The 25,535-nt window shown below is 39.4% G+C and overlaps 1 protein-coding gene across 2 annotated transcripts in view; it reads left to right on the top strand.

The window, feature by feature from the left end:
• Positions 1-25,535, top strand: part of LOC106907994 (protein jagged-2-like) — a 117,179-nt gene that overhangs the window by 87,322 nt on the left and 4,322 nt on the right. For both annotated transcript variants that reach the window (XM_088004035.1, XM_088004034.1), the window contains 10 exons: positions 60-173; positions 508-621; positions 727-840; positions 1,140-1,167; positions 2,960-3,045; positions 3,579-3,692; positions 4,746-4,861; positions 4,973-5,233; positions 6,846-6,977; positions 25,344-25,503. In XM_088004035.1, coding sequence (XP_087860161.1) covers positions 60-173; positions 508-621; positions 727-840; positions 1,140-1,167; positions 2,960-3,045; positions 3,579-3,692; positions 4,746-4,861; positions 4,973-5,233; positions 6,846-6,977; positions 25,344-25,503 — 1,239 coding nt within the window. The remainder of the gene's footprint in view (positions 1-59; positions 174-507; positions 622-726; positions 841-1,139; positions 1,168-2,959; positions 3,046-3,578; positions 3,693-4,745; positions 4,862-4,972; positions 5,234-6,845; positions 6,978-25,343; positions 25,504-25,535) is intronic.

Below are 25,535 nucleotides of genomic sequence, written 5' to 3'. Positions count from 1 at the left end.
TTGTTGTTGTTTTATCTTGTTTTATCTCTCCATAACCCAAACTGACCTTTCATTTCCAGATGTGAATGAGTGCAGCAGCAACCCCTGTCAGAACGGAGGCCAGTGCGTGGATCTATTTCATGATTTCTACTGCAACTGCATAGACAACTGGAAAGGGAAAAACTGTCACTTACGTGAGTTTGACTGCAGTTATTTATGCACACATTGAAACCTATTTCTGCAATTACCACAAACTGTTAGACCTTCCTCCCACTCACATATCTGTTTTATTAGTGTCAGTCAGCAGAAAAGGGGCAATACGTTTTCCTTCACATTCCTTGCATGTCAGGTCTTATATTTCTGAACTACTTAATCTACTTGATCTTTGGGGTGAACTGCTTACATGTCAGTAAACATGATCTCTCTTACTACTCTGTTCTTTCCATATGTGGAGTGGAAGTAGGTACTTATCAACAATGGGAGAAAGACAAATACCAGCAGTGTTTGTGTGGTGCTTCCACTCTCCAGGTGAGAGCCAATGTGACTCCAACACATGCAGGAACGGTGGGACTTGTTATGACCGTGGAGACTCGTTCCTGTGCCACTGCCCATCAGGGTGGGCAGGAAACACCTGCACCACAGGTCAGCCATTGTTTCCATACAACTATGTTAATCATGATGACTGCATCAGCTGCTGTTACTAGACAAAATTAAATCAGTGGATGATCAAATGTTGTTTTGCTCTAGCTAAGAACAGCACTTGTGATTCGGATCCATGTGAGAACGGAGGAACATGTGTTGGAGGAGAACCTTTCACCTGCATCTGCAAGGATGGCTGGGAAGGGCCCACTTGTGCACAAAGTATACCTCTATTTCATAGACACACAGAGAGAGAAGTTATTGTGTCTTATATGTTAAAATATAAGCCACATATTAAAATACACTGTATAAAAGGATGCCTAACCGTATTTTGTCTTAGCCAGACTAACTGCTTTCTGTTGAAGTCTGTGATTACCAAAAACATTTTTTATTTTCTGAATGCCAGAATAAGGACAGAAAATATCTTATGCAAGTCCAAAGATTTGTGAAAGAGAAGTCTTGCACAAATGATCTCATTCATTCTGAGCCATCTGATCTTTTATTGTTCTTCCGTTTTGCAGATATCGATGACTGCAATCCACACCCTTGGTAAGACAAGCTGATTTAGATTACATGTTTATGTTTGAGTTGCCCCTGTTATTCAAAAATCCTTCATTTAGTCTTGTAATATTTATCTTCTTTTAGGCTTTGTTCACACAGCAGGTAAATGCGACCCAAGTTTTTTGCCCCAATAGTGACTGTCTGAACAGCCCCATTCCGATGTATTCACCCCAAGAAAAGTCTGATTTGTGCCTCTTCCATATGTCATTCTAAATTGGATACATATCCAATAGTTTTCCAAGTGTCTGCAGTCTGAGTCGTCAGTTTGCATTTTATCCATCTTTTCCGTCATTGACGTGAGGCATTCTTCATAAGATGCACCAGAAGAAGCCAGACTGGTAAATCCTGACGTAAACAATGTCTGAATCAAGCAGCACCGATACGTTTTTGTAAGCTGTGTCACTTTAGAGCTGACAGTAGTCAACTGCCATTGCTTAACACTTTTATAATTGATCCATTATTACTTCTGCAAACAGTACACTGCTGTGTGTCGTCTAGGTTTTTCTGTGCATGCGAGTCACACTGGGATCATAAACTGTTCACATACAAGTCTGATTGTGCTTGCATTTAATTAGCTGTAGAAAGTCCATGAAAAAAGTAAAGAATATATATTTCAGTAAAGATTTGGAGTTGGAGAAAAAGACAAGAAAAGGCATGTACAAACATACACAAAGGCAAACAGGAGAGTATTTATAAATTACAGCAAGAAAAGACCTGCTGTATTAACAACCCTAAATTCCAAGTAGCATTCTGGCTACCTGGAAGTTACTTACATGTCTGTGAAGTATAAACTGGTATAGAGTTGGATTTAGGTTAATTGTCTCTTGTCAAGAGCTTTATGTCACCCAGTCGGAAAATATTTTAGTTTTTTTATACATTTAGATGTTTAGACTGTTTTTTTTTTTAATGAGATTTAACAGGTCAGCAAATCTTATTATGGCATTTTTTCCTATACCTGATCCTCAAGGCCCTGCATGTTTGGTGCTTCCCTGCTTCAGCACACCTGATTTCAATTAATGGTCGATTAACAAGGTTTTACTGAACGGCAATAATCTGAATCAGGTGTGTTAAAGCAGGGGGACATTTAAAACATACAAGGCAGCGTGCCAGTGTTGGAAAACACTGCAATAGCGCACCAAACTGCAATAGAACAGTGTAACTGCAGAACTACATTCTTTCTCACTACAAAGATAATATTTAGGATCCATATTTAACTGCAGCAACATTGCTGCTATTCTTACAGTGGTCCACAAAAGTCAATCCCAATCTGGCCCTCTGACCCCCCACCTACCCACACCCTGGCTCTTCAATGACTGATAGGTGGATTAGTGGTGGTTAATCCACCTAGGAAGAGAGGAGGTGGAAAAGGAAGAGAGGCAGGACAGGGTGATGCCCCTCCTCCTGCGCTATTCAAGGCCCAGAACCTGGGGCAAAGTGTGAGAATTGGAGATGGGGCTGTTACCCTCACTATGTGGTCTTTATGGATTTGCATATGAAATCTAGACATTGATCTAGTTTTAGCTTGAAGGTCTCATCAAAATCAAAGAAAATAGTAGCATCACGACTTTATAATAAAGACAATTTTTCATCTTTTTTCACATCATTAATGAATCAAAATGTTGGCTCTTGGTTTCCACCAATTTTCTGTACTAGAAGCTGATTTTAAAAGCACTGATATTTTATTGACGAAACCTAAAAGCCTTCAAATCATTTAGGAAAACAGATGCAAAAAGATTAAATAAAATTTCTGAATAAGGTTTTGCTCTTCTCTCCTTTGCAGCTACAACGGTGGCATCTGTGTTGACGGTGTGAATTGGTTCCGCTGCGAGTGTGCGTCAGGATTTGCTGGACCAGATTGCCGCATCAGTGAGTGCATGGGAACCGAAGGGAGCTGGAGGCTGGGGTGAGGTGGGCTGGGGCATTGGAAAGAGGGTCAGAGATGAAGGGCCTTGGTAGGGGAGCCTGAGCCGATTGTTTCTGGGTGACAGATTTGGAAGCCTTTTAGGAAAACGGTGTTAACCTTTCCCCTCTGTGCTGAGCTGAGGTCAGAGCTTATGTTGGTCGGGCACTCTCACGTCTCTGACTAGAAAGCTTTTCAGAGAAGATTTTTCAGAAGCAGAGAGGTATCCATTTGGAGATTTTGGGACCAAACTGTGATCATATTGAAAGAAAATAATCTCCTTAAAGATTTTCAAATGAACATTAAAATACACCCAAGATTCAGGTTTTTACAGCCTAGTATGTGACCTTCTACAAATGTAGAGTTTGACTTGTTTTACTTGATCAAAACACTACTAGTTCTTCTAGATTTAATATTCAGTTCTAATCCTGAGCTTATGTCTTTAAAACCAACATTGACTTCATATTTCTGTGATTGTTCTGTATACTTGTTTCCACAGATATAAATGAGTGTCAGTCGTCTCCCTGTGCTGAAGGCTCTACATGCATAGATGAGATCAGTGCCTACCACTGTGTCTGCCCTCCTGGACAAGCTGGACCTCAGTGTCAGCAGTGTAAGTTAAATACAGTGATCCCTTGTTTTTCGCGGGGGTTGCGTTCCGAAAATAACCCGCAATAAGTGAAATCCGCGAAGTAGTTACCTTTATTGTTTTTACAATTATTACACAGCATAATTAAATACTCTACATTGAAACCAAAGAACAAAACCTGTTTTCAGGTCAGCGGATGTGCGTGTGCATCAGTCACGGCCTTAATGTGATCCGGAGTCATGTTATTAAAGCAGTGTCCTCCAAGATTCACAGCTGTATCTACAGCAGAGCCTCCGGCCAGTTTTTTTTCAGCAGGCATTCAAAGTTTCAGTTTCCATCTCCTGAATGGCTGTATTACGTATATTTTAGCCAATCAGGACACAGAACACAATGCACTGTGAAAAAAACTGCACAAAAGCGAGGGTTCAATGTACATCTAAATCGTTTGTGCATTAATTTAAAATCAAGGCTAAAAACTAGTGGCGAGATATTGCAGTGTCTGATTAATGAATTGCATTTTTATCAAGAAGTACATTCTCAATTAAAAAACATTTTGCTGCTGAATTATTAAATAATGAAACATATGAGCTCAACATTATGTGTTTCATGTGTTTATCATATTCTTATTTTTCAACCATCAGATTGGTGTAGTGTTCTTGTCATTCAGATTTCCAGTGTTCGAAGAACTCCTGATCATTCATAGAACATCTATAAGAATATGGACCCTGGGCACTGACATTAGTATTAGCTGCTACATGTTTAGCATTGAGATGTTATTTTATGCTTGAATAGCTTCACTGATGGGCTAACTCATTTTAGCACAATTTATACACAACAATAGTCTTTCCCAGCGACCTATCTGATTAGTTCAGAAGCAGAAACGAACCACCAGTGGGCCCACAGATACAAAAGTTTTGGTTGTGGTACCAATGTAAAGAAAAAAAGCAAGTAATTGTGTTAAAATATTTAACGTTATAGAATATTTTTCGGACTATAAGCCGCTACTTTTTTTCAATGCTTTGAACCATGCAGCTTATAGCCGCATGGTTCAATAATAGCTGCCTTTTATCTTTTCAGTCACGGGACTTGGAAAGTCATGCCGCCACGCTGGCCTGCAGTACCCTCACAGCAGTCACTGGGAGGAGGACTGTAACGCCTGTCAGTGTGTCAATGGCGAAGTTCACTGTTCCAAGGTTTCACCGATGAACCAAAGATTTTTTCCACATATATAGGCTGAGAGCAATTACTGATCCACTTTAAATATTTGAGGCATGTACTAAATCCCTCTAACTGTCCACTTCCAGGTGAAGTGCGGTCGTCGCCCCTGCATCCTCCCAAATGCTGTTTTGCCTTCAGTCACCAGCCATCAGTCCTGTCCTGGAGGCCTTGAGTGTGTGAAGCATCCATTTCTCACATGCTTGTCTCCACCATGTCATCAGTGGGGCGTGTGCTCAACACCTGACCCTCCCACTCCTGAGCATACCCAGTGTGAGCCCCATAGTGGCTACCTGGACAACAGCTGTGCTCACATCACTCTCATCTTTAACAGGGACAAAGTGCCACAGGTACTCATACATAGAGGTGTTAAGATGTTTTGGAAAGCATTAATCAGAGAAACACCCAGTAGATGAGGATTGTCAAAATAATCTATATTAAGACATAATTAATGCTGAAAATATGAATGACTCCAAGAAACTCATCAAAACAGATATAAACTGAAACATTTTCAAGATATTGCCCTTCTTCAGACAGCAGCACTGCAATAACAGAGATCCTTAGAGTCTCCCTTCCCTACTAGAGGTTCACCTGCAGATTAAAGGCTCAGAATAAAACTGAGTACTTGACGCTAGGAGTACCAGCGTCAAGTACTCCTACCTGCAAACCGATACTCCAGATTAATAGCACTGTTCTGCTGGACTTTCCTCCTGTGCTTCACTACGGTGAAGAGGCTAAACCACTCTCCATGCCAGGTGATGGTGGTAATACATCAATAAGTTATTTGCCAATTCCCCAACAAAACAGAGAAGTTAGACAGTGGAAGGGGCTAAAATGTCCATAGATTTCTAGCAAATGTTGCGCTAGGGGTGCCCAAAGTTGGTCCTCGAGGGCCACCATCCTGCATTTTTAGTTCTCTCCCTAGTGGTAGTAACAACCTCTCAGCATGTCAATGTTCTACTTAGGCCTCTAATGAGCCATCATTTGATGCAGGTGTGCTAAACCAGAAGAGAACTAAAATATGCAGGATGCCGGCTTTTGAGGACCAACTTTGGGCACCCCGCGCTAGACTTTCGTTGTCCATCATTTTAAAAAACGGTGGAAAAAGAAATGTCATAATCTAATTTTACCATGAATTTTTAAAACGTCATTTAATTGCATTTACCATCACATTACCATCAAACTGAATGCATTTCACTTATCTCTGCAGTGACAAAGTTTTGAAATCACTTCACCAACTGAAGTGATCAGAAGTCGGCAAGACTCTCTGAACGCTACCTGATCTTGCAAACACTCCAAGCCTCTGGTCCATAACTCTTCAACACGCCGCTGTTTGCTCTCAGATTGTGTCCAGAAATGATACTGTTATCATCTCTGTTAGAAATTATTCTTATACCGATTGATTTAGTGACCTCAGCCATGTTCTGTGTGTGAATTTGAGACCAGGTGTGTGTAATCACATAGGATACAAGTCTGTTCTCTGTGCTTGGTTAAGCCATCAAGCAAGGGGAAACCCAACCTTTTATTTTAATTAAGCCTTTACTGTTTTTGTTCTTAGACCATCATTAGAGTAAACAGTGTAACTTCTACCATTTTTAGATTTTATCATCTGGGATGTGTGATTAATTGGACCAGAGCAGTGGAGCTGCTGCACATTTATTTGCTGTGCACTGCGCTTGTTAGTCTGATGGACATCTGCTCTTTGATTTATTTCCTTCTTCTACACCATAAGCTACCTACTCCTCTATTTAGACTATAGCAAGTCACAACTTGATCATGTATTCTCTTTTAGTCTTCTCTGTGTATTTGTCAGTTTATAAAATGCGCCACAAAAGCCCGACCCACCATCAGGCTAATAATTTTGGCTCGACTGACCTGGATTTCCTAATCTGAAACCACTGTAATTTAGACATTTTGACAATGTTTTTACTAATCTACCTACTTTGTGTGTGTGTGTGGCAGGGCACTGCTGTAGAGAACATCTGCTCTGAGCTGAGATACCTCCCTGTGACTCAGATGCTGGCTGTGGACCGAACACTGATCATCCTCTGTGATTTGTCCTATTATACAAGAAATGCTGTGGAGGTTGCCATGGTAATTACTACACATGCTTACCCTAACACTTATATTTTCACTATTCAGGAAACACTACACTCTTCAGCCAAATATGAGATGTTAAAATGCTTCATAAGCAAGACTGCCAAAAACAGCCATATGAATTTTACATTTTAAACTTGAGATGCACCAAACAGAATCAAGTGACCAATTCAGCTAGTTTGTGTTTTAAGTTCCAACCTACTGATGCTGATTTATCTATAAAAACCAACATTAATATAAGATTAGTCTTCAAATAAGTTCTTTCCAGCCTTCCTACTCCTAGAAGGAGTAGGAAGGCCACTTGTCCAGTGGTGGCATTTTTTGTGTTGTGGCAGCAGAAGCAGCAGTAGCTGTGTATGAGAGAAGTTACAGTGAAACAGGACTTGGTTATAAGCAATTAGCACAGGTAGCACGGCTGGCTAAATGTGGATTCTGAACTTACTTAACCCTTGCATGTAGAAATGGGGTCCAATGGACCCCACACACATAAAACTTGTATCATTTGCCATAGTCCTCTACATTTGCCTCAGTCCTCGCACGCACAAGGGTGAAATAAGTACAGGGATTAAATAAATGTACAATGTCCAGGGTTTCCCCCAGAAAACTTGCTAAGCCCGGTGGTCAGGGCGTTGAGGCGGCCCACCGGTGGTCAACCGTGTTTTTGTATTAAAAGATGTTGACAGGAAATGTAAAAGTATTACTGTTTAATTATATGTTACGGGAAAAGATCGCCAGTGAAATGCTATTTAAACCCACAACTAGTCTAAAAACAACAAATTTGCACTTCTGTTTAATCCAAATTAAGTCAGTGGCTCCATCAGGCCCCCAAGGGCTTCAGTGGCCCCATAAATGCTAATATATTAAAACAGACCACAGATACAAATGTAATACTTGTTTATTGAGATTATCAATGCTGTTAAATTTTATTCAATTGTTTAGGCATACATAAATTAAATGATTTTAAATTGTTTAATATTTAAATACAAGAACAAGGAACAGTATTTTAATTGAAAAATCTCAAGGTACACCACCAACCAAAAATGTAAACAAAGATACTCTGTAGCCACCTATGTTACATATATAGTCATTCTTATCAAAGTGTCTTGAATAGGAATCAAATAAACAAAAATGTATTTTTATCACATTTTGCATTTCTTATTTCAAATTGCACGTAACATGTCCACTTCAAAAATACATTTGAACAGTGTCACAACACTGTGGTATTAAATTTAAAGAAGTTGTAGAAAACTTCAGTGTTTTACAAACTAATCCACAAGCATTATTTAAGCTGTAATACAGAAAATCATTCTAATTCTGAAAGAAGCAATGATATTTGGGAAAGATTTCACTGTTAGAATATGAAGATTTGCATGTACAAAATGTCAATATCTGTATATTTTACCCATCTAGTGTGAAACCTGTGCATGTTTGGATGAAAACAGCTGATTTCCTGGCAGAAATTGAAGACAGACAAAGCTCTTCCTCAACAGCTCTCAGTCTCTCTCTGGTTTTGTTTTTATAGTAACCAGGCTTGAGAAGCTCACTTCACACAGACATGTTGTGGGAAATGGACCCATGTTCTTTATAACTACTGCTGAGCTTCACTGTCTTTTCCATCACCGTCGTCAGTCTTGCTAGATACGATGCTCTTACCGCTACCTGTAACATTCATGCATCTCTTGTTTTAATGTAAAATGCTCTGTACCTACTGCTACCTAGTGGTAAGAAAATTACATGATTACGCCGCTAGTCACTACTAACCATGGTTTCGTTCACACCAAGCTTAAGTGCAGCGGCTTTATTTCCCTCCTGTACTGTCAGATCGACAGTCCTCAACTTAAAAGCTGCATCATACGAGTTTGAAAACATTTCAACGTCGTGCCTGCTGCTAGCATGTGGCTGTTCTAAATGAAAATTAACGCGTTCTTCTTTGATTTACAATTTTGACTTCTAATGATTCACTTCCTGCTAGAGAGCCCCCTGGTGGTTGAAGAAAAATACACAGAAAAGCCGCACCGGGCTACAATGGTTCAAAGTTTAGGAAAAATGTAGCAGCTTATAGTCCGGAAAATACGGTACCATGGGTGAAATTTAATAATTTCCACGGCACACCTGACGATCACTCACGGCACACTAGTGTGCCGCGGAACAGTGGTTGAAAAAACACTGATCTAGACAATGCATTTGATATGGTTTGATGCATCGTGTAACTGGAAAAATAATACTAAAAAATAATAAAATAATGTAAAATCAGCGTTAAGCGTGAACCTGCATGATCAGGTTAGCGCTGCTCGTTATCCACAAACGCTCCGGCCAACCGGGACAACAGACATGAACTTTACAGGGAAGACAGACAGACAGACAGAGCGAGCCACACGCTGGGCAGCGTGTTGAGATGTAAACACCGCATATAATTGTTCGTTCACAAAGATAAATCATTCTCACCACTCCACAACACGCAACTGAATTCGCTACAACGTATTCCTGCGGTTCACATGGAGCTGCGCAACCAGAGCTAACGCGGCAAGTTTTAAACTCTTACCTAGAGTTCTCCAAAGGATCATAATTCCTTACAGTAGGTTGATGTAAATATCCATACAGGTCACTCAGCCTGTGTCCAGTTTGAGTGAAAGGAGGCGCGCGCGATCCCGCTGAGGTAAAGCAGCGGCAGCGCGCGAGGCAAAGCGCAGAGGCGCCAGCTGTGTGATTGGTCCGCGCTGTCTGGTTTAAATGCATATATAAACCTATCCTTTATGTAACCCACGTTAAAATCTGACAAATAGGAATAAATAGTTGCTCATGTTAAAATCTGAATAAATAGGAATAAATAGCTGCTCAGTTAAAATCTGAATAAATAGGAATAAATACTTGCCCATGTTAAAATCTGACATAAATAAGAATAAATAGCGGATTAAAAGTCTGAACAGAGAATAACGTCGCTGCCCCTTTAAGGAACCAGCGTCACAGACGCGACGCCTGGGTGACGCTGCGGTGCACAAACCAGAGGGAGAGAGCAGAGGAGGAATCGGAGGAAAAGAGCAGTTGATTGATTAACGGAAAAAAAGTTAATATTATAGTTAAGAAGACATAATTTACCTGGTCGGAAACTGACGGGGATTTATGAGAACTAAGTTACATCGGTTTTGGTCAGGGTTTTTTTGTTCGGTTGGAAGCTCGGTCGGAGCGAAGATTGGTCTGCCGTGTGCGACGTCCACATTCACAGACGGGATTCAAGATGGCGAGCCAGACCTAGACCTTCAATTCACCTTCTCCGTCATATCAGGGAGGGACTCTCCTGCGTATGATAATAGACCCTTTTCACAGTGACGTCAGACAATGGCCGCCATAACTCAAACCTGGGTATCTTTACTTCCGGTGTGATTTTGCCTTGGGAACCAAGCTGAAAAATTCCCGCATTCTCATAATCTTAAGGATATAATAAAAGGTAAGTTTAATAATAACAGCATTTAAGTGTTAGATAGCTGTTATTAATCATTGTAAAATCACCATTCTCTAACTGTGTATAAAATAAACAGCCTCCGATCGGAGAGTAAACCACCTAGCAGCAGCTTTAGCCACATTTAGGAAAAAATATACTCTCTGTCAGCGCTGTAACGTTTAGAGGTTCACTTTCTGTATTTTATAAAACAGTGTTTACGTGTTAGATAACCGTTATTAGTCATTGTCAATTTACCATTCTCCAACAAGCCTCCGATCATGAGTAAACCAGCTAGCAGCAGCTTTAGCCACAGTTAGGAAACATATACACCGCCGCCTGTCAGTGATGTAACGTTTAGAGGTTCATTTTCTGTATTAATGGAAAATAAAGGACATAAAAATAACTTTAATCTGATTACTGGATTTGAAATACGAGCTCGTTAGATTATTCGTTACCGGAAAAAGTGGTCTGATTAGAGGAAGGCATTACAAAGCAGCGGCGGGACCGGACATCTCTGCTTATAACAAACAAACCCCTATTTTATGGGATGAGTGGCAACTCCAGTCTATAATTTAAGAATCTGATCAAGATTAGAGCCTAAAACGTTATAGTTCAAAAACAGTAAAAAGTTCTGGTTAAGGAACAGTTATGTCACGTAGTTAGCTAGCTAACAAAATTCACTAATGCTAAGCTAACGGTTACGCAAAACAAAAATACCTACCTTCATAGTCAAACAGGTATTGTTCGGTGAAGAATTTCTAGCCTTTGTCTAATTTAGATTTTATTGTCAGAGAAAATTGGTTTGCAAATCGTGATCTATCTTCAAATCTTATTTTAGGCAAATGTTTTAGAGACTGTGTAAACTCCATGCTCCGGTGTTCTGTCTGATCAACATATGCTGTCAGATATATACATATATATAAATATCTAAATCTCTCTTTCTATATATATGTCTCTATATAGATATACATAGATATATATGTGTCCATTTTACATATAGATATATGAAATAGACAACTTTATCGTTACTTACTATGTACACCGGAACTAAGGATACACAGCTTCGAGCCAAAACGGAGGTTGTGTGACGTCATGTGAAAAGGGTCTATTCGCTGCTGGAGCGGTAGGAACTTCAGGAACTAGTTCAAACCGAACAGGATTAAGAACTGATTTAAGAACTGGTGAAATTATTATTATTTTTCTGGACTGAATCAAAACTGAAGCTTTTCATTGAACCGAGAACCTGAACTCACATTTGGACTTGAACTTGAACTTAAAGTGTCATACTTAGATTTTCATATGTTATGTCTCTGAATGTGAATTGAATAATTGTGGTCCACTTTGATTTGTTTGAGGGCATTTCCTTACCTGTGAAAGAAAAAAAAACGAGTTAACTCAGAGAAAAAATAGGAATCCTAAAATAGGTGCAATCTAAGAAAAGGAGACTGTCTAACTTAAATTAGTTTGACTAAAATAACCTAGGAAAAGGAGACTGGTCTAACTAAATTAGATTAGTTTTACTGAAATAAGCTAGGTGAACTAATGAGTAAAAAGAAGTGATACACTTTTCTTTTTCTTTTTTTTAGGGGGTTTTGTGTATTGTGTTTCATGTGTGTTTTGCATTCAGTAAATTGCCGGCTTTTTGCATTTAAAGCAGCGGTCTCTGGTGTTGTTATTCTTGCTTCCCAACTCCTTAGAGCCTAGAACTGGTCCAGTAGCGCAGTTAGCCGTGTGATACCGGTGCTACATTTAGGAATAAATCTGCTCTGCTAGTGAAATGCTAAGAGCAAAAGAGACGCTTGCAGCCCGGCTTTAAAAACAAAAAAAAAACGATTTTTGTTTTATTTCATTTTCTTTTAATTTTCCTAGAAACGTAAACAATTAACTTAGCCTGGCGGCGGGGCTAGTAAAGCATGGCGGGCTGTCAGGCTTATAATACACTGGGGGAAACCCTGATGTCCTACTTTTACTATTTTTCTTAAACATTGCTTATGTAACAGTTATGGGCTTTGCAGCTAACTGGCTACAAGAGCAGCATCAGAAGATGGTTCTTTAAGGAGTCTGAGGTGTGAATGAAGACAAGAAGCAATGGTTTTAGTTTTGGTGTATATATTAGTGATTTGGGGGAAAAAACAACAGACAATTACAAATGCACAATGAGACAAATTAACTCAAAATAAATCAATTCCAAGATCATAAAGTTCTTGTCCTTTTTCCTTAGCTCACCATCCTTGGATTCAGATGAGGATCTGATCCATCAAGAGAAAAAAAAACCCGACCTAAAAGGCCAGAGAACCCATTAAGTGTTTTATCAAAACCAAGTACGTGCAAACATACAAATTCAATAAATATCAAATTCAAATGCAATTATTAAATGTCTAATAATTAAACTAAACATTTCAATCAGGTTAAATCAACCATAATTTAATATTCATATTTCAAACGAATCAATTTAAAGTTAAAATCAAAGTTCACTTTCAAAATATCAATCAAGGAAAATAAAATAAATTAACTCAAATACTCAAGCAGAATGGGGAAAAGAAAAGTAAATTAAATAAACAAATATATTGCACAATATCAACTTAAAAGTAGCTACATCCTATTTTAATCAATTCCATTACAGAATGCCAGAGCTTGCATAAAACCAGCGATTATGTTACCTTTGGGAAGAGAGTGGGACATACTAGACTGCGATCAGCTGTGACAATCTTGGTGATGGCCCAGGTAACAACACCAACAGTTCTAATAAAACAATGCTCCAATGAGCAATCGAGCAGAAATTTCATGCTAAAACAATACTGCTATCACACAAACAAACTCACCAAAGGATCAAATCAGTAGATGCAAAGATTTTGATGAATTGTTAGGAAGACGCCAAACAGCCGGCCACAATCACAGTGGAACAGGTGATGTAGTTCAAATTGTGCGCTGGAGGCGGGGCTTTAAATAAGTTGCAGAGTTTGGGGCAAAACAGGAAGTGAGCCCGCAAAAATAAAAGTATTTACTAATTGACTAATTGCGGGTTACACTTAGCTTGCCACAAAAAAATTCCAGAAAAATTAGAGCAAAACATTAGAGCAATTCTTGATGTCCATCCATCCATCCATTTTCTGTACACCCTTGTCCCCAGTGGGGTCGGCAGGGGTGCTTTTGCCTATCTCCAGCGAACATTTTGGGCAAGAGGTGGGGTCACCCTGGACATGTTGCCAGTCTGTCCAGGATGTTGATGTCATCCTCCTTTAATTAGATTTAAAAAAAATAAAAAGGAATAAGAGCAACAGGCAGGAGAATAAATTTAGTTTCAGCAATTTCTGGATGAAATGTCTATTTTGCTTGGAAACACCTTAGAAAGTAAAATGTCATATCTCTGACATGTTCTCTTTTTTTCTCCTTAGAATCATTGCTTCTTAGCAATTGCACCATTCACAGATTTTATAGTTCTGCTGATACAGATTTTGTCTCTAAGAACTATGAATAACAAAAGACTTCTGTTTCTGTTTTCATTATGAAAGCCTAGGAAGGCAGCTTTGAGAAGCTGATGTAGGAAAGGTAGTGGTGAGCTTGATCCACTGCAAGGCTTTACAAAAAACACAACAGATAGAAGAATACTAGAGGTGTGCCGATCGATCGGTCACCGATCATAATCGGGCCGATTTTCGTGAAAAAGTGCATGATCGGTGATCGGCGATCATTGGCTCTTTTACCGATACCGATCACCTGCTTCTCATTTCGCAGCCTGCTTGTGCAGCTGGTCTCCTCTTTCCTTCACACTGCGCAAACGCGCAACAACAAATCCTAAGCGATGTGGAACTATAATGCACTGAGTGAATGGGGAAGTTTGCGTGTTGCGGCGGAAAATTGAAGCACGTCAAAATGCATCAACACAACGAAGCTAATACGACATAAAAACAGTGCCATACTTGACGGAGGTTGGCTACATCGAGGCTCACTGCAGTAAAACAGACATACGGAGGATCTGATAGCAGGTAAAGCAGCGCACAGCTACAAACACTCACCCGGATTAGCATGACGGTCAGAAAGCTAAACAAATAACCCGCGAAATTATTTAAGTCTTCGAGCTGCGATGTAAGACGCTGGTTCTGATCTCCCTGTTGAACCGCTGCTACGCTACAGGTAATAATATCTGACAGACGGAGCTTCGCTTCTGCTCCACCTGGTAGTGACTCTCACACCGAACCTCTGCTTAAAGCTGCAGCATCTAACTTAAAAAAAAAAACATTTTACATACGTATTAAAACTCGCTGTCCTAACATGAGACAGATAATCTCTAAAAAAAATAATCGATCTCCTCCCTGATCTGCATAATTACTCCGCTCAGTCAGAAACAGCCAATCAGAGCTAGCAGTAATCAGCTAGCCGCCATGCTATCAGGAAGTTTTCATTCAGTAACTCTGGATTGTTTATTGTAATGGAACCTGTTTTTGCCTTTGAATGTTAAGTTTTATACTTGAACTTCTTGGCAATGTTGAGAGGTTTTATTTTGGCTCTTTGTATTATTTAGCCTCTTCAGAGCCTTCATATGTTATCAGTCTGTTAAAGATAGTATTATCAATAGCAGTACAATTTGCACAATGCCTGTTTTGTTTAGTTTTCTTCTTGGAAAAAGTTATTAAAAACAAGTTTTTGTCTAAATTAAGGTGAATTCATGGTTCCTTTTTCCACATAATGTAACCGGTAGTGTTTATGATAAAAAATAAATAAATAATAATTATGTGATCGGTATCGGTGATCGGTATCGGTGTATCGGCCCTCATGGGTGATCGGTATCGGTATCGGCAGGAAAAAAGCTGATCGGCACATCTCTAAAGAATACCTATGGTTGATGTGGGCTCCTGTTGCACCAGAATGCTAGCAGTTCAAGGCTTCTTTTAATAAGTAACTACAAGTCAGAGTTTATGTCAAATGCTTGTGTAGTAGATAGGGGAATGATGCACAGACGTTTTATGAAGGTTTCTGTTTTTATGAAGGTTTCTGTAATATATAAATAAAATCAAATATTTTCACTCAAATCCCAGGCAGATTTATATTTTACATTATGATCTTTGTTCTCTTATTGAAAATAATACAGGCAAAAACTGATTGTTTTTATTTACATTTGTACAAAAGAAATTGAAGTCCAAAATTGTTCATATCTTTGCTGGCTATAGCAATAATACAATGCTTAATTGTACACAGTTTGTCTCCACTAAAATCTCTGTAGCTCAGAAAGTCTTCTTGTTATCTCCCTAATCTTTTCTTCTGTCCATAGACTCTCTATCAGGTTGAAGTCGGGATTCTGGCTAGGCCAATCCAAACGTATTACTTCACTGCATTAGCAGTTTTAGCCTCTGCTACTCTATGTGTTATTCCTAGTTTTCTTCACTACATTGTAAAAATCTTGTCTTGTTTTGATGAACCCAGTGTTCATCAAACATGGGCTTTGATGAACACTGGGTCAGATTGGTGAATGGCTACACAGCTAGCTGCAGCACATCCTGATGTAGCAATGACTGTCTGTGTAAAATTCAGTCTACCGGCAACTGATATACAACACTACAACCTTGTGTTGTATGAGCATGTTGCTATAATGTTAAAATCCCTTATTATCAGTTTGTATTGCTAACAACAGTAACATAGGGTTGCCACCTTTCAGAAATCAAAATAAGGGATGCCCACGAATGGACGTTCTAGTCTCATGGGGGGGAGAGGGGGGAGGACTGCGGTGGCAGCGTGTCGGTTGGTCTGTGTAACCCAGAAAGCAGTTGGGCACAATATCGCAACACCAACACCGTGACTGAAACAATGGCTGGGGCAGCCTACCATATAAAGTATTCGGGGACCACTACTTTATTATTACACATCCACATTTGTGGAATACGGATGTGTAATCCATATTCTACAAATGTAGCGGTTCAATACGGGACGCTACATTTAACAGCCAAATACGGGACTGTTCTGTATTTTAAGGGACGGGTGGCAACCCTACAGTAACAGTTAGCCTGCTCACTGAACAGTTATCTGTGTTTTTTGTCTGCTAGTTTTTTTTTTATTTCCTTTATTTAACCAGATGAATCCCATAGAGATCTAGATCTCATTTTCAAGAGGGACCTGGGAAGAAGTCTGCGATACACAGCAACCTCGTTACAAAATAAAACTAATTAATACAATTAGTTGAAAATAGAATCAGCAAACCCTTTTGATTTCTTTCTTCCCAGTAGATTCTTGGTATTTTTATTTAACCCAGTGTCAGTCTGTCAGACAGTGAGCCAGATCAGCATGGCTTAGAAGTGTGAGAATGACCTGCTAACTTCCTGAAGAGAAACAAAGAATGTTGTTTTTTACTCAATCAAACAAGGAGTACAGCCACTCTTTTTGTCTATTGCTTGCATCAATTCAACTACACAACACTAAGCTAATCCTCCTCAGTTCTCCATAGCAGTTTTACCCACACCTTATGAGGCAATTAACTCCACCTATGCTCTCAGCAGGGAATGGGAAGAGCTCCAAAACCTGCCAGATGTCAGGAGTAGAATCTCCTCTGTTCAGACAGATGAATAGGATTTTTCTTCTCTTCTTCTCTTTCTCTTTGTTGTATTACATATCCTCTGGTAAAATGTTGACCATTTTAAAGTAGGCTTGTGTTTACACACTAATTATGTTTACATACCGCTGCCTGACCTTCCATAAATTGTTCACTTTTTTTCAATGTGATCAACTAGATTTTTCTGCATTATAATTTGAATAAGATTTAATTTGAATTGAGTTGAATTCCATATAATTGAATGTGAAGAGAAGTAACAAACCACTAATTAAATCACATTTAATGATTGGTTGGGACAATAAACAGAGCAATTTTGGAAGTGTTGGCAAAATTACAGTGAAATACAACGTAAAATGTGCAGAAACATAGCGCAAAGTATACTAAATAATTGGTAATTATAGTGTTTACATTGTCCCTTATTGAGAGGGCTAAATATAATTGAAATATTTGTTACCTTCAATAATAAAAGCTTAAGTCTATCAAAGCAGAGCTAGAACTAAGTATGGAGAAGCAGCATTCATTTACAAGGAATAACAAGGCAGTTTATTGTGATTTAGTCCAAGTAATGAAAAGAACAAACTGATTTTTCTTCTTATTACTTTATTTATACCCTCATCATCCATACCAACTACCTACAATAGCCTATTTTGCACTGCACAGCCGAACCCAGGCCAGCCTGGCTTCAAAGCTCAGCCCAGTATCTTTGTATTAGCACTTCCAACCCGGTCCCACCCCACTTGCTGGAATCCCAAGGTTTGGAGTCAGCTCTTCATTGGTGCACTAACTGCAGGGGGGTGGGACAGAGACAAATTATCTTCCAGCTTTCTCAGTCAGAGGATCTTGACTTCTCAATGTCTGTCATTCTAACATAAAAAAAATCGCGTCGGTCGCCTGTAAGTTTTTAAACTATAATAATGACATGTTTTATTGCATTTTCTTTTCTTTTGATAAAAAATAATACTCTACGAGCTGAATGGAGGATTCACATCATCCCATCACACAGCAAATAAATCAGTTTCAGTTATAAATTAGTTTTATATATATATATATATATATATATATATATATATATATATGTATGTATAAAATTCCCTTCTCACCTTCCACCAGTGGTCTCTCTCTCTGTCATCCTCTGAGCTCGGGTCCTCCAGTATCTTGGCTGTGCCTAGAACTGCACATTTCTAGACTGAGATGTCTGATGTTGCCTGAGATCTGTTTTAGCCACTGCTCCAGTTTGGGGGTGACTGCCCCGAGGGCCCCGATGACCACAGGCACCACTGTGGTCTTCACCTTCAAGGCCTTTTCCAGTTCTTCTCTGAGGCCCTGGTATTTCTCCAGTTTCTCGTGCTCCTTTTTCCTGATGTTGTAGTCACTTGGTATTGCTACATCCACCACAAGGCCACTGTTCTTTATCCACCACCACAATGTCCGGTTGGTTCGCCATTACCATCTTGTCTGTCTGGATCTGGAAGTCCCACAGGATCTTAGCTCGGTCATTCTCCACCACCTTTGGGGGTGTTCCCCACTTTGATCTCGGGGCTTCCAGTCCATATTCTGCACAGATGTTCCTGTACACTATGCCCGCCACTTGGTTATGTCGTTCCATGTACGCTTTCCCTGCCAGCATCTTGCACCCTGCTGTTATGTGCTGGACTGTCTCAGAGGCCTCCTTGCACAACCTACACCTTGGGTCTTGTCTGGTGTGGTAGATCTGAGCCTCTATTGCTCTGGTGTTTAGGGCCTGTTCCTGTGCAGCCAGGATGAGGGCCTCTGTGCTGTCCTTGAGTCCAGCTTTTTCCAGCTATTGGTAGGATTTCCTGATATCAGCCACTTCAGTTATTTGTCGGTGGTACATCCCATGTAGGGGCTTGTCCTCCCATGATGGTTCCTCCAGCACCTCGTCTTCTGTTCCCCATTGCCTGAGACATTCGCTGAGCACATCATCCGTTGAGGCTTTGTCGTTGATGTATTTATGGATCTTTGGATGTTTCATCCTGGACAGTGGCTCTCACACTCACTAGTCCTCTGCCTCCTTCCTTACGGCTTGTGTACAGTCTCAGGGTGCTGGATTTGGGGTGGAACCCTCCATGCATGGTTAGTAGCGTCCGAGCCTTAACATCCGTGGCCTTTATCTCTTCCATTGGCCAGCTAATTATTCCGGCAGGGTATCTGATTACTGGCAAGGCATAGCTGTTTATTGCACGGATCTTGTTCTTGCCATTGAGCTGGCTTCTCAGGACTTGCCTTATTCATTGGAGGTATTTGGCTGTGGCTCCTTTCCTTGTGACCTCATCGAGGTTGCCATTTGCTTGTGGTATTCCCAGGTACTTGTAACTGTCCTCAATGTCTGCTATTGTTCCTTCTGGGAGTGAGACCCCTTCTGTGCGGACGACCTTCCCTCTCTTTGTGACCATCCGGCCACACTTCTCTAGTCCGAATGACATCCCAATGTCAGTGCTGTAGATCCTGGTGTTGTGGATCAGTGAGTCGATGTCTCGCTCGCTCTTGGCGTACAGCTTGATGTCATCCATGTAGAGGAGGTGACTGATTGTGGCCCCATTCTTGAGTCGGTATCTGTAGCCAGTCTTGTTGATGATTTGGCTGAGGAGGTTCAGGCCTATGCAGAACAGCAGTGGGGACAGAGCATCTCCTTGGTATATGCCACATTTGATGGACACTTGTGCAAATGGTTTACAGTTGGCTTCAAGGGTGGTTTTCCACAGCCCCATCGAGTTTGCAATGAAGGCTCTTGATGTTGTACATCTCTAAGCATTCAATGATCCAAGTGTGTGGCATTGAGTCATAGGCTTTCTTGTAATCAATCCAAGCGGTGCACAGGTTGGTGTGTTGGGTTTTGCAGTCTCGGGCGACTGTGTGGTATACAAGGAGTTGGTGTTTGGCTTCTCTGCTGTTTATGCCGATGCCCTTCTGTGCCGTGCTCATGTAATTATCCATGTGTCCGCTTATCTTAGCTGCTATGATGCCTGATATGAGCTTCCATGTTGTAGAGAGACAGGTTATTGGCCGATAGTTGGATGGGACTGAACCCTTTGAGGGATCCTTCTGTATCAGGATTGTGCGCCCTTCAGTTAACCATTCAGGGTGAGTCCCATTTTGTAGCAGCTGGTTCAGTTGAGCTGCCAGTCGCTCATGGAGGGCAGTGAGTTTCTTCAGCCAGTAGGCATGGATCATGTCAGGTCCTGGTGCTGTCCAGTTTTTCATACCCGAGACTCTTTCTTGGACATCTGCCACAGTGATGGATACCGGGGCTTGTTCAGGGAGGTTATATATATATACCTCCCTGAAATCTTGTTCAGGGAGGTGTCAGGGAGTGTGTGTGTGTGTATATATATACACACACACAGTCAGTCACTGACTGTGACTGACTATATATATATATATATATATATATATATATATATATATATATATATATATATATATATATATATATATATATATATATATACAGTGCTGCTTGAAAGTTTGTGAACTAGTTGAGTAGTTTAGATTTTTCTTTATTTTTACCATAATTTTCTTATTTTTTCATCACCAGTTTTTGTATATGAAATGTCAGGTTTATGTTCATCAATTCCATTCATTTGTTTTGAGGAAAATGTGGGAGTTGAAAGCAAACTAAATGAAAAACGGAATCAGAGCATCTGCAAAAGTAAATGAACCACAGCTGCACTGGTAAAGACAATCATGTAAAAGACTCAGGTGAAGCACATGTTAGTGCTTGAGTAATCAATTAAGCAGACCAATCAAATGAGACGTCCTTGGGAAAAGTTTGGAGGTGCACTGGTTAAAAGGGAGACGAAACCAAACAAACCACTGTTGTGTCAAGGCATAAAGACCAGATCAACAATGCCGAGAGGAAGGGAGACATCTGAGGACATCAGGAAGAAGGTGGTGACAGCCCATCAGACTGGGGAAAGCTATAAGACCATCTCCAAAAGATTCCAGCTTCATCCATCCACTGTAAGACAAATCATTTACAAATGGAGGGCACTAGGCCAGTGTTTTTCAACCACTCTTCCGCGGCACACTAGTGTGCCGTGAGTGATCGTCAGGTGTGCCGTGGAAATTATTCAATTTCACCTATGGTACCGTATTTTCCGGACTATAAGCTGCTACTTTTTTCCTAAATTTTGAACCATGCGGATTGTAGCCCGGTGCGGTTTTTCTGTGTATTTTTTCTTCAACCACCAGGGGGCTCTCTAGCAGGAAGTGAATCATTAGAAGTCAAAATTGTAAATCAAAGAACGCGTTGATTTTCATTTAGAACAACCACATGCTAGCAGCTGGCACGACGTTGAAATGTTTTCAAACTCATATGATGCAGCTTTTAAGTTGAGGACTGTCGATCTGACAGTACAGGAGGGAAATAAAGCCGCTGCACTTAAGCTTGGTGTGAACGAAACCATGGTTAGTAGTGACTAGCGGCGTAATCATGTAATTTTCTTACCACTAGATGGCAGTAGGTACCGAGCATTTTACATTAAAACAAGAGATGCGTGAATGTTACAGGTAGCGGTAAGCATATACATATTATAAGGATAGACCCTCATGCATAGACATAATATAAGGGTAGACGCCGCATTGGCTGCTCCGGCGCAGGAAATACGGCGGCCATCTTAGAGCGGTATAAACTCCTACTTTCCTCAATCAAAACAATAGACGATGCCTCAGCTCTGAGGGATATTATTGTTCGGATCTATGGATTATTGATGTGAGGGCTCCACAGACAGCATTTCACAAGTAAGATGGACATATTATTGTGTATATATTGTGATTATATTATATATTAGAATATTACTTTACTGTATTTATGTCCACCGGCGAGATACCAGCTAATATTAGCTGGTATCTCGCCTAGCTGGTATCTGAACCCGGTGTAATACGGGTTCAGCCCCGCTATGAAGACTAACTGAGATTCTGTACATCTAAAAATATTAATTATTCTCTAACATTGACTTAGATTATATGACACAAGAGCATTAGAAATGAAACAATATAACACATATTATAAAACTTATGTGTTATAACATTCACCAGCAAAGTTTACACAGGTGGTAAAGACTATTATTTATATGTAATTCTTTCACTAGTAAGATACATCCCAAATCTTCCGTTTTTGTTTTGAAAGTTTCATAAAGACACGATGTGAGGAAGAAGAGGGAGAAATCTATAAAGAGAGACGAATTCACAGGATGGATCTCATCAGATTTTGGACTTAATCTCAGCTGCTGAATCTCTGAAGCTAGAAGTCGGCAAAAAAAAAAAAAAAAAAATATATATATATATATATATATATATATATATATATATATAAACATATATATATATATATATATATATATATATATAAACATATATATATATATATATATATATATATATAAACATATATATATATATATATATATATATATATATATATATATATATTCAGTATTAATTATTTATTTGTGCCATTATGAATCTTTATTTGTGTTGTATAGTTATTTAAATATGTATTGATATTACTAAATAATTTATTAAATAAATTATGAACGGCTGTGTGCTTTGTAATATGCTCTTTATACATCAATATCAGAATATTCCATTCCTATTCTATTGTTTTAGCCACTAAGCATATTTAAATACTTAAATAACTTAAATAACATACTTAAATAATACAATTGTTTATAAATGTAGCTTTGATAGATGTTTGAATATGGTTTCCAGTAACAAAAAAGCGTGTTATGATCGATTAAATGCGCTGATCCGTCACTGTGCCTGTTAAACACATAGGACCGAGTGGAGTGGTATACCGCTCCAAGATGGCCGCCCTAAATCTCGTCAGCGACAATAGGCGACAGCTGGGCATGAGGCGTCTATCCTTATATTATGTCTATGCCCTCATGGACCGCTCTCGCCTATTGTCGCTGACGAGATTTAGGGCGGCCATCTTGGAGCGGTACTCCACTCCACTCAGCGTTATGTGTTTATCAGGCACAATGACGTATCAGCGCATTTAATCAATCATAACACACTTTTTTGTTACTGGAAAACATATTCAAACATCTATCAAAGCAACATTTATAAACAATTGTATTTTTTAAGTATGTTTTTAATACATAGTTCAGCATATTTAAATATGCTTAGTGGCTATAAGAATAGAATAGGAATGGAATATTCTGATATTGATGTATAATGAGCATATTACAGAGCACACAGCCGTTCATAATTTATTTAATAAATTATTTAGTAATATCAATACATATTTATATAACTATACAAACACAAATAAATAATGATTAACACTGAAGAATATATATTGGATACATGTTTATATGTATCCAACAACAATGTACAGACAGACAGACAGATCTATCTATCCGTCTCTCTTTATAGATATCTCCCTCTTCTTCCTCACATCGTGTCTTTAGGAAACTTTCAAAACAAAAACGGAAGATTTAGGATGTATCTTACTTTTGACAGAGTGAAAGAATATAAATAATAGTCTTTACCACCTGTGTAAACTTTGCCGGTGAATGTTATAACACATAATATAAGTTTTATAATATGTGTTATATTGTTTCATTTCTAATATAGGCCCTTATGTCAGATAATCTAAGTCAATGTTAGAGAAGAGCTATGTCTGTCTTCAATTTCTGCCAGGAAATCAGCTGTTTTCATCCAAACATGCACAGGTTTCACACTAGGTGGGTAAAATATACAGATATTGACATTTTGTACACCCAAATCTTCATATTGTAACAATCTTTCCCAAATATTATTGCTTCTTTCAGAATAAGAATTATTTTCTGTATTCCGGCTATAAGAATGCTTGTGGATTAGTTTGTAAAACACTGAAGTTTTCTACAACTTCTTTAAATTTAATACCACAGTGTTGTGACACTGTTCAAATGTATTTTTGAAGTGGACATATTACGTGCAATTGGAAATCAGAAATGTAAAATGTGATAAAAATACATTTTTGTGTTTATTTGATTCCTATTCAAGACACTTTGATAAGAATGACTAATATATATAATATATGCGACTACAGAGTATCTTTGTTTACATTTTTGGTTGGTGGTGTTCCTCGAGATTTTTTTAATTAAAACAGTGTACCTTGGCTCAAAAAAGGTTGAAAAACACTGCACTAGGCATCACTGCAACTCTGCCCAGATGTGGACGGCCATCAAAACTTTCACAAAGAAGCACCAGAAAAATAATAATGCAGGTAAAGGCCAACCCTCGCATCACCTCCAGAGAGTTGCAGACCTGTCTGTCAGCGTCTGGGATAAATGTACATGCGTCTACAATCAGGCGAAATATCAATAGACATGGCATTCATGGGAGAGTTGCTAGAAGGAAGCCTCTGCTCTCAAGAAAGAACAAAGCTGCACGTTTAAAGTTTGCCAGAGAACACTTGGACAAACCAGAGGCTTTCTGGAAGTCCATTCTCTGGACGGATGAGTCCAAAATTGAATTATTTGGCCACAATCACAGGCGCCATGTTTGGAGAAAAGTAAACACTGAATTTAAAGAGAAGAACCTCCTCCCAACAGTGAAGCACGGTGGTGGAAATGTGAAAGTCTGGGCCTGCTTTTCTGCCTCTGGACGGACCTGGACGACTCCATATTATCCAGGGAACCGTCAATTCCCAGGGCTATCAACAAATTCTTGATCAGAATCGCTTGCCATCAGTCAGGGAGTTGAAGCTGGGACGGAAATGGATTATGCAACAAGACAATGACCCAAAGCATTCCAGCAAAAGTACCAAAAAATGGCTTAAGAGAAAGAAGATTTGCACTCTGGATTGGCCCAGTCAAAGTCCAGACCTCAATCCCATAGAAATGCTGTGGCAAGATCTGAAACGGGCAGTACATGCCAGATGTCCCTCCAACATCTCTCAACTGACAGAGTTCTGCCAGGAGGAGTGGACAAAAATCCCAAAAAGCAGATGTGAGACACTTGTTTGTGGTTACAGAAGACGTTTAGTTGAAGTAATGGCTGCAAAAGGCGGTGCCACAAGGTACTAACTGAAATAGTTCACATACTTTTGCACTTGGCAGATTTTCTGTCTTTGACAGATAAAATACTTTTGTTGAATAAATAATAAAAAGATGCATCTTTTTTGTCTTTGTGTTCCTTATCTGGATGGTCCGCATTACAATTTGAGCTTTGGATGTTCATTTTACATGATTATTATAATTTTTCTTTAGAAAACAATGGCCATGTTTGGATGGTTCACAAACTTTCAAGCAGCACTGTATATATACTGACTGTGGTCCCAGTGACTGACTGCATAAAAATAATAAAATTCAATAATTACACCCAAGTCATTAAAAACTGTTTCATGTCTTTTTTTATGTCTCCTTCTCTGCAGTCTTTTGAAATGGATGGACAATTGAAGGACAACGACTGTGGCTATATCCAGAATGCAGCAGCTGCCATTACTAGTGCATTGTCCAAATACCACAACAGCACCATTCTTCAAGCTGTAGTGGAGGCCAGAGTGGAGATGCAGGCTGAATGTCGAGCTGAAGGTGAGTCTAACTTCCATGGCAAAACTGATTTT

The sequence above is a fragment of the Poecilia mexicana genome, unplaced genomic scaffold (genome assembly GCF_051168715.1).
Source record: "Poecilia mexicana isolate PSO_F unplaced genomic scaffold, ASM5116871v1 scaffold_3, whole genome shotgun sequence".
Classification (NCBI taxonomy): domain Eukaryota; kingdom Metazoa; phylum Chordata; class Actinopteri; order Cyprinodontiformes; family Poeciliidae; genus Poecilia; species Poecilia mexicana.
This window is presented reverse-complemented; position numbering and strand designations above follow the sequence as displayed.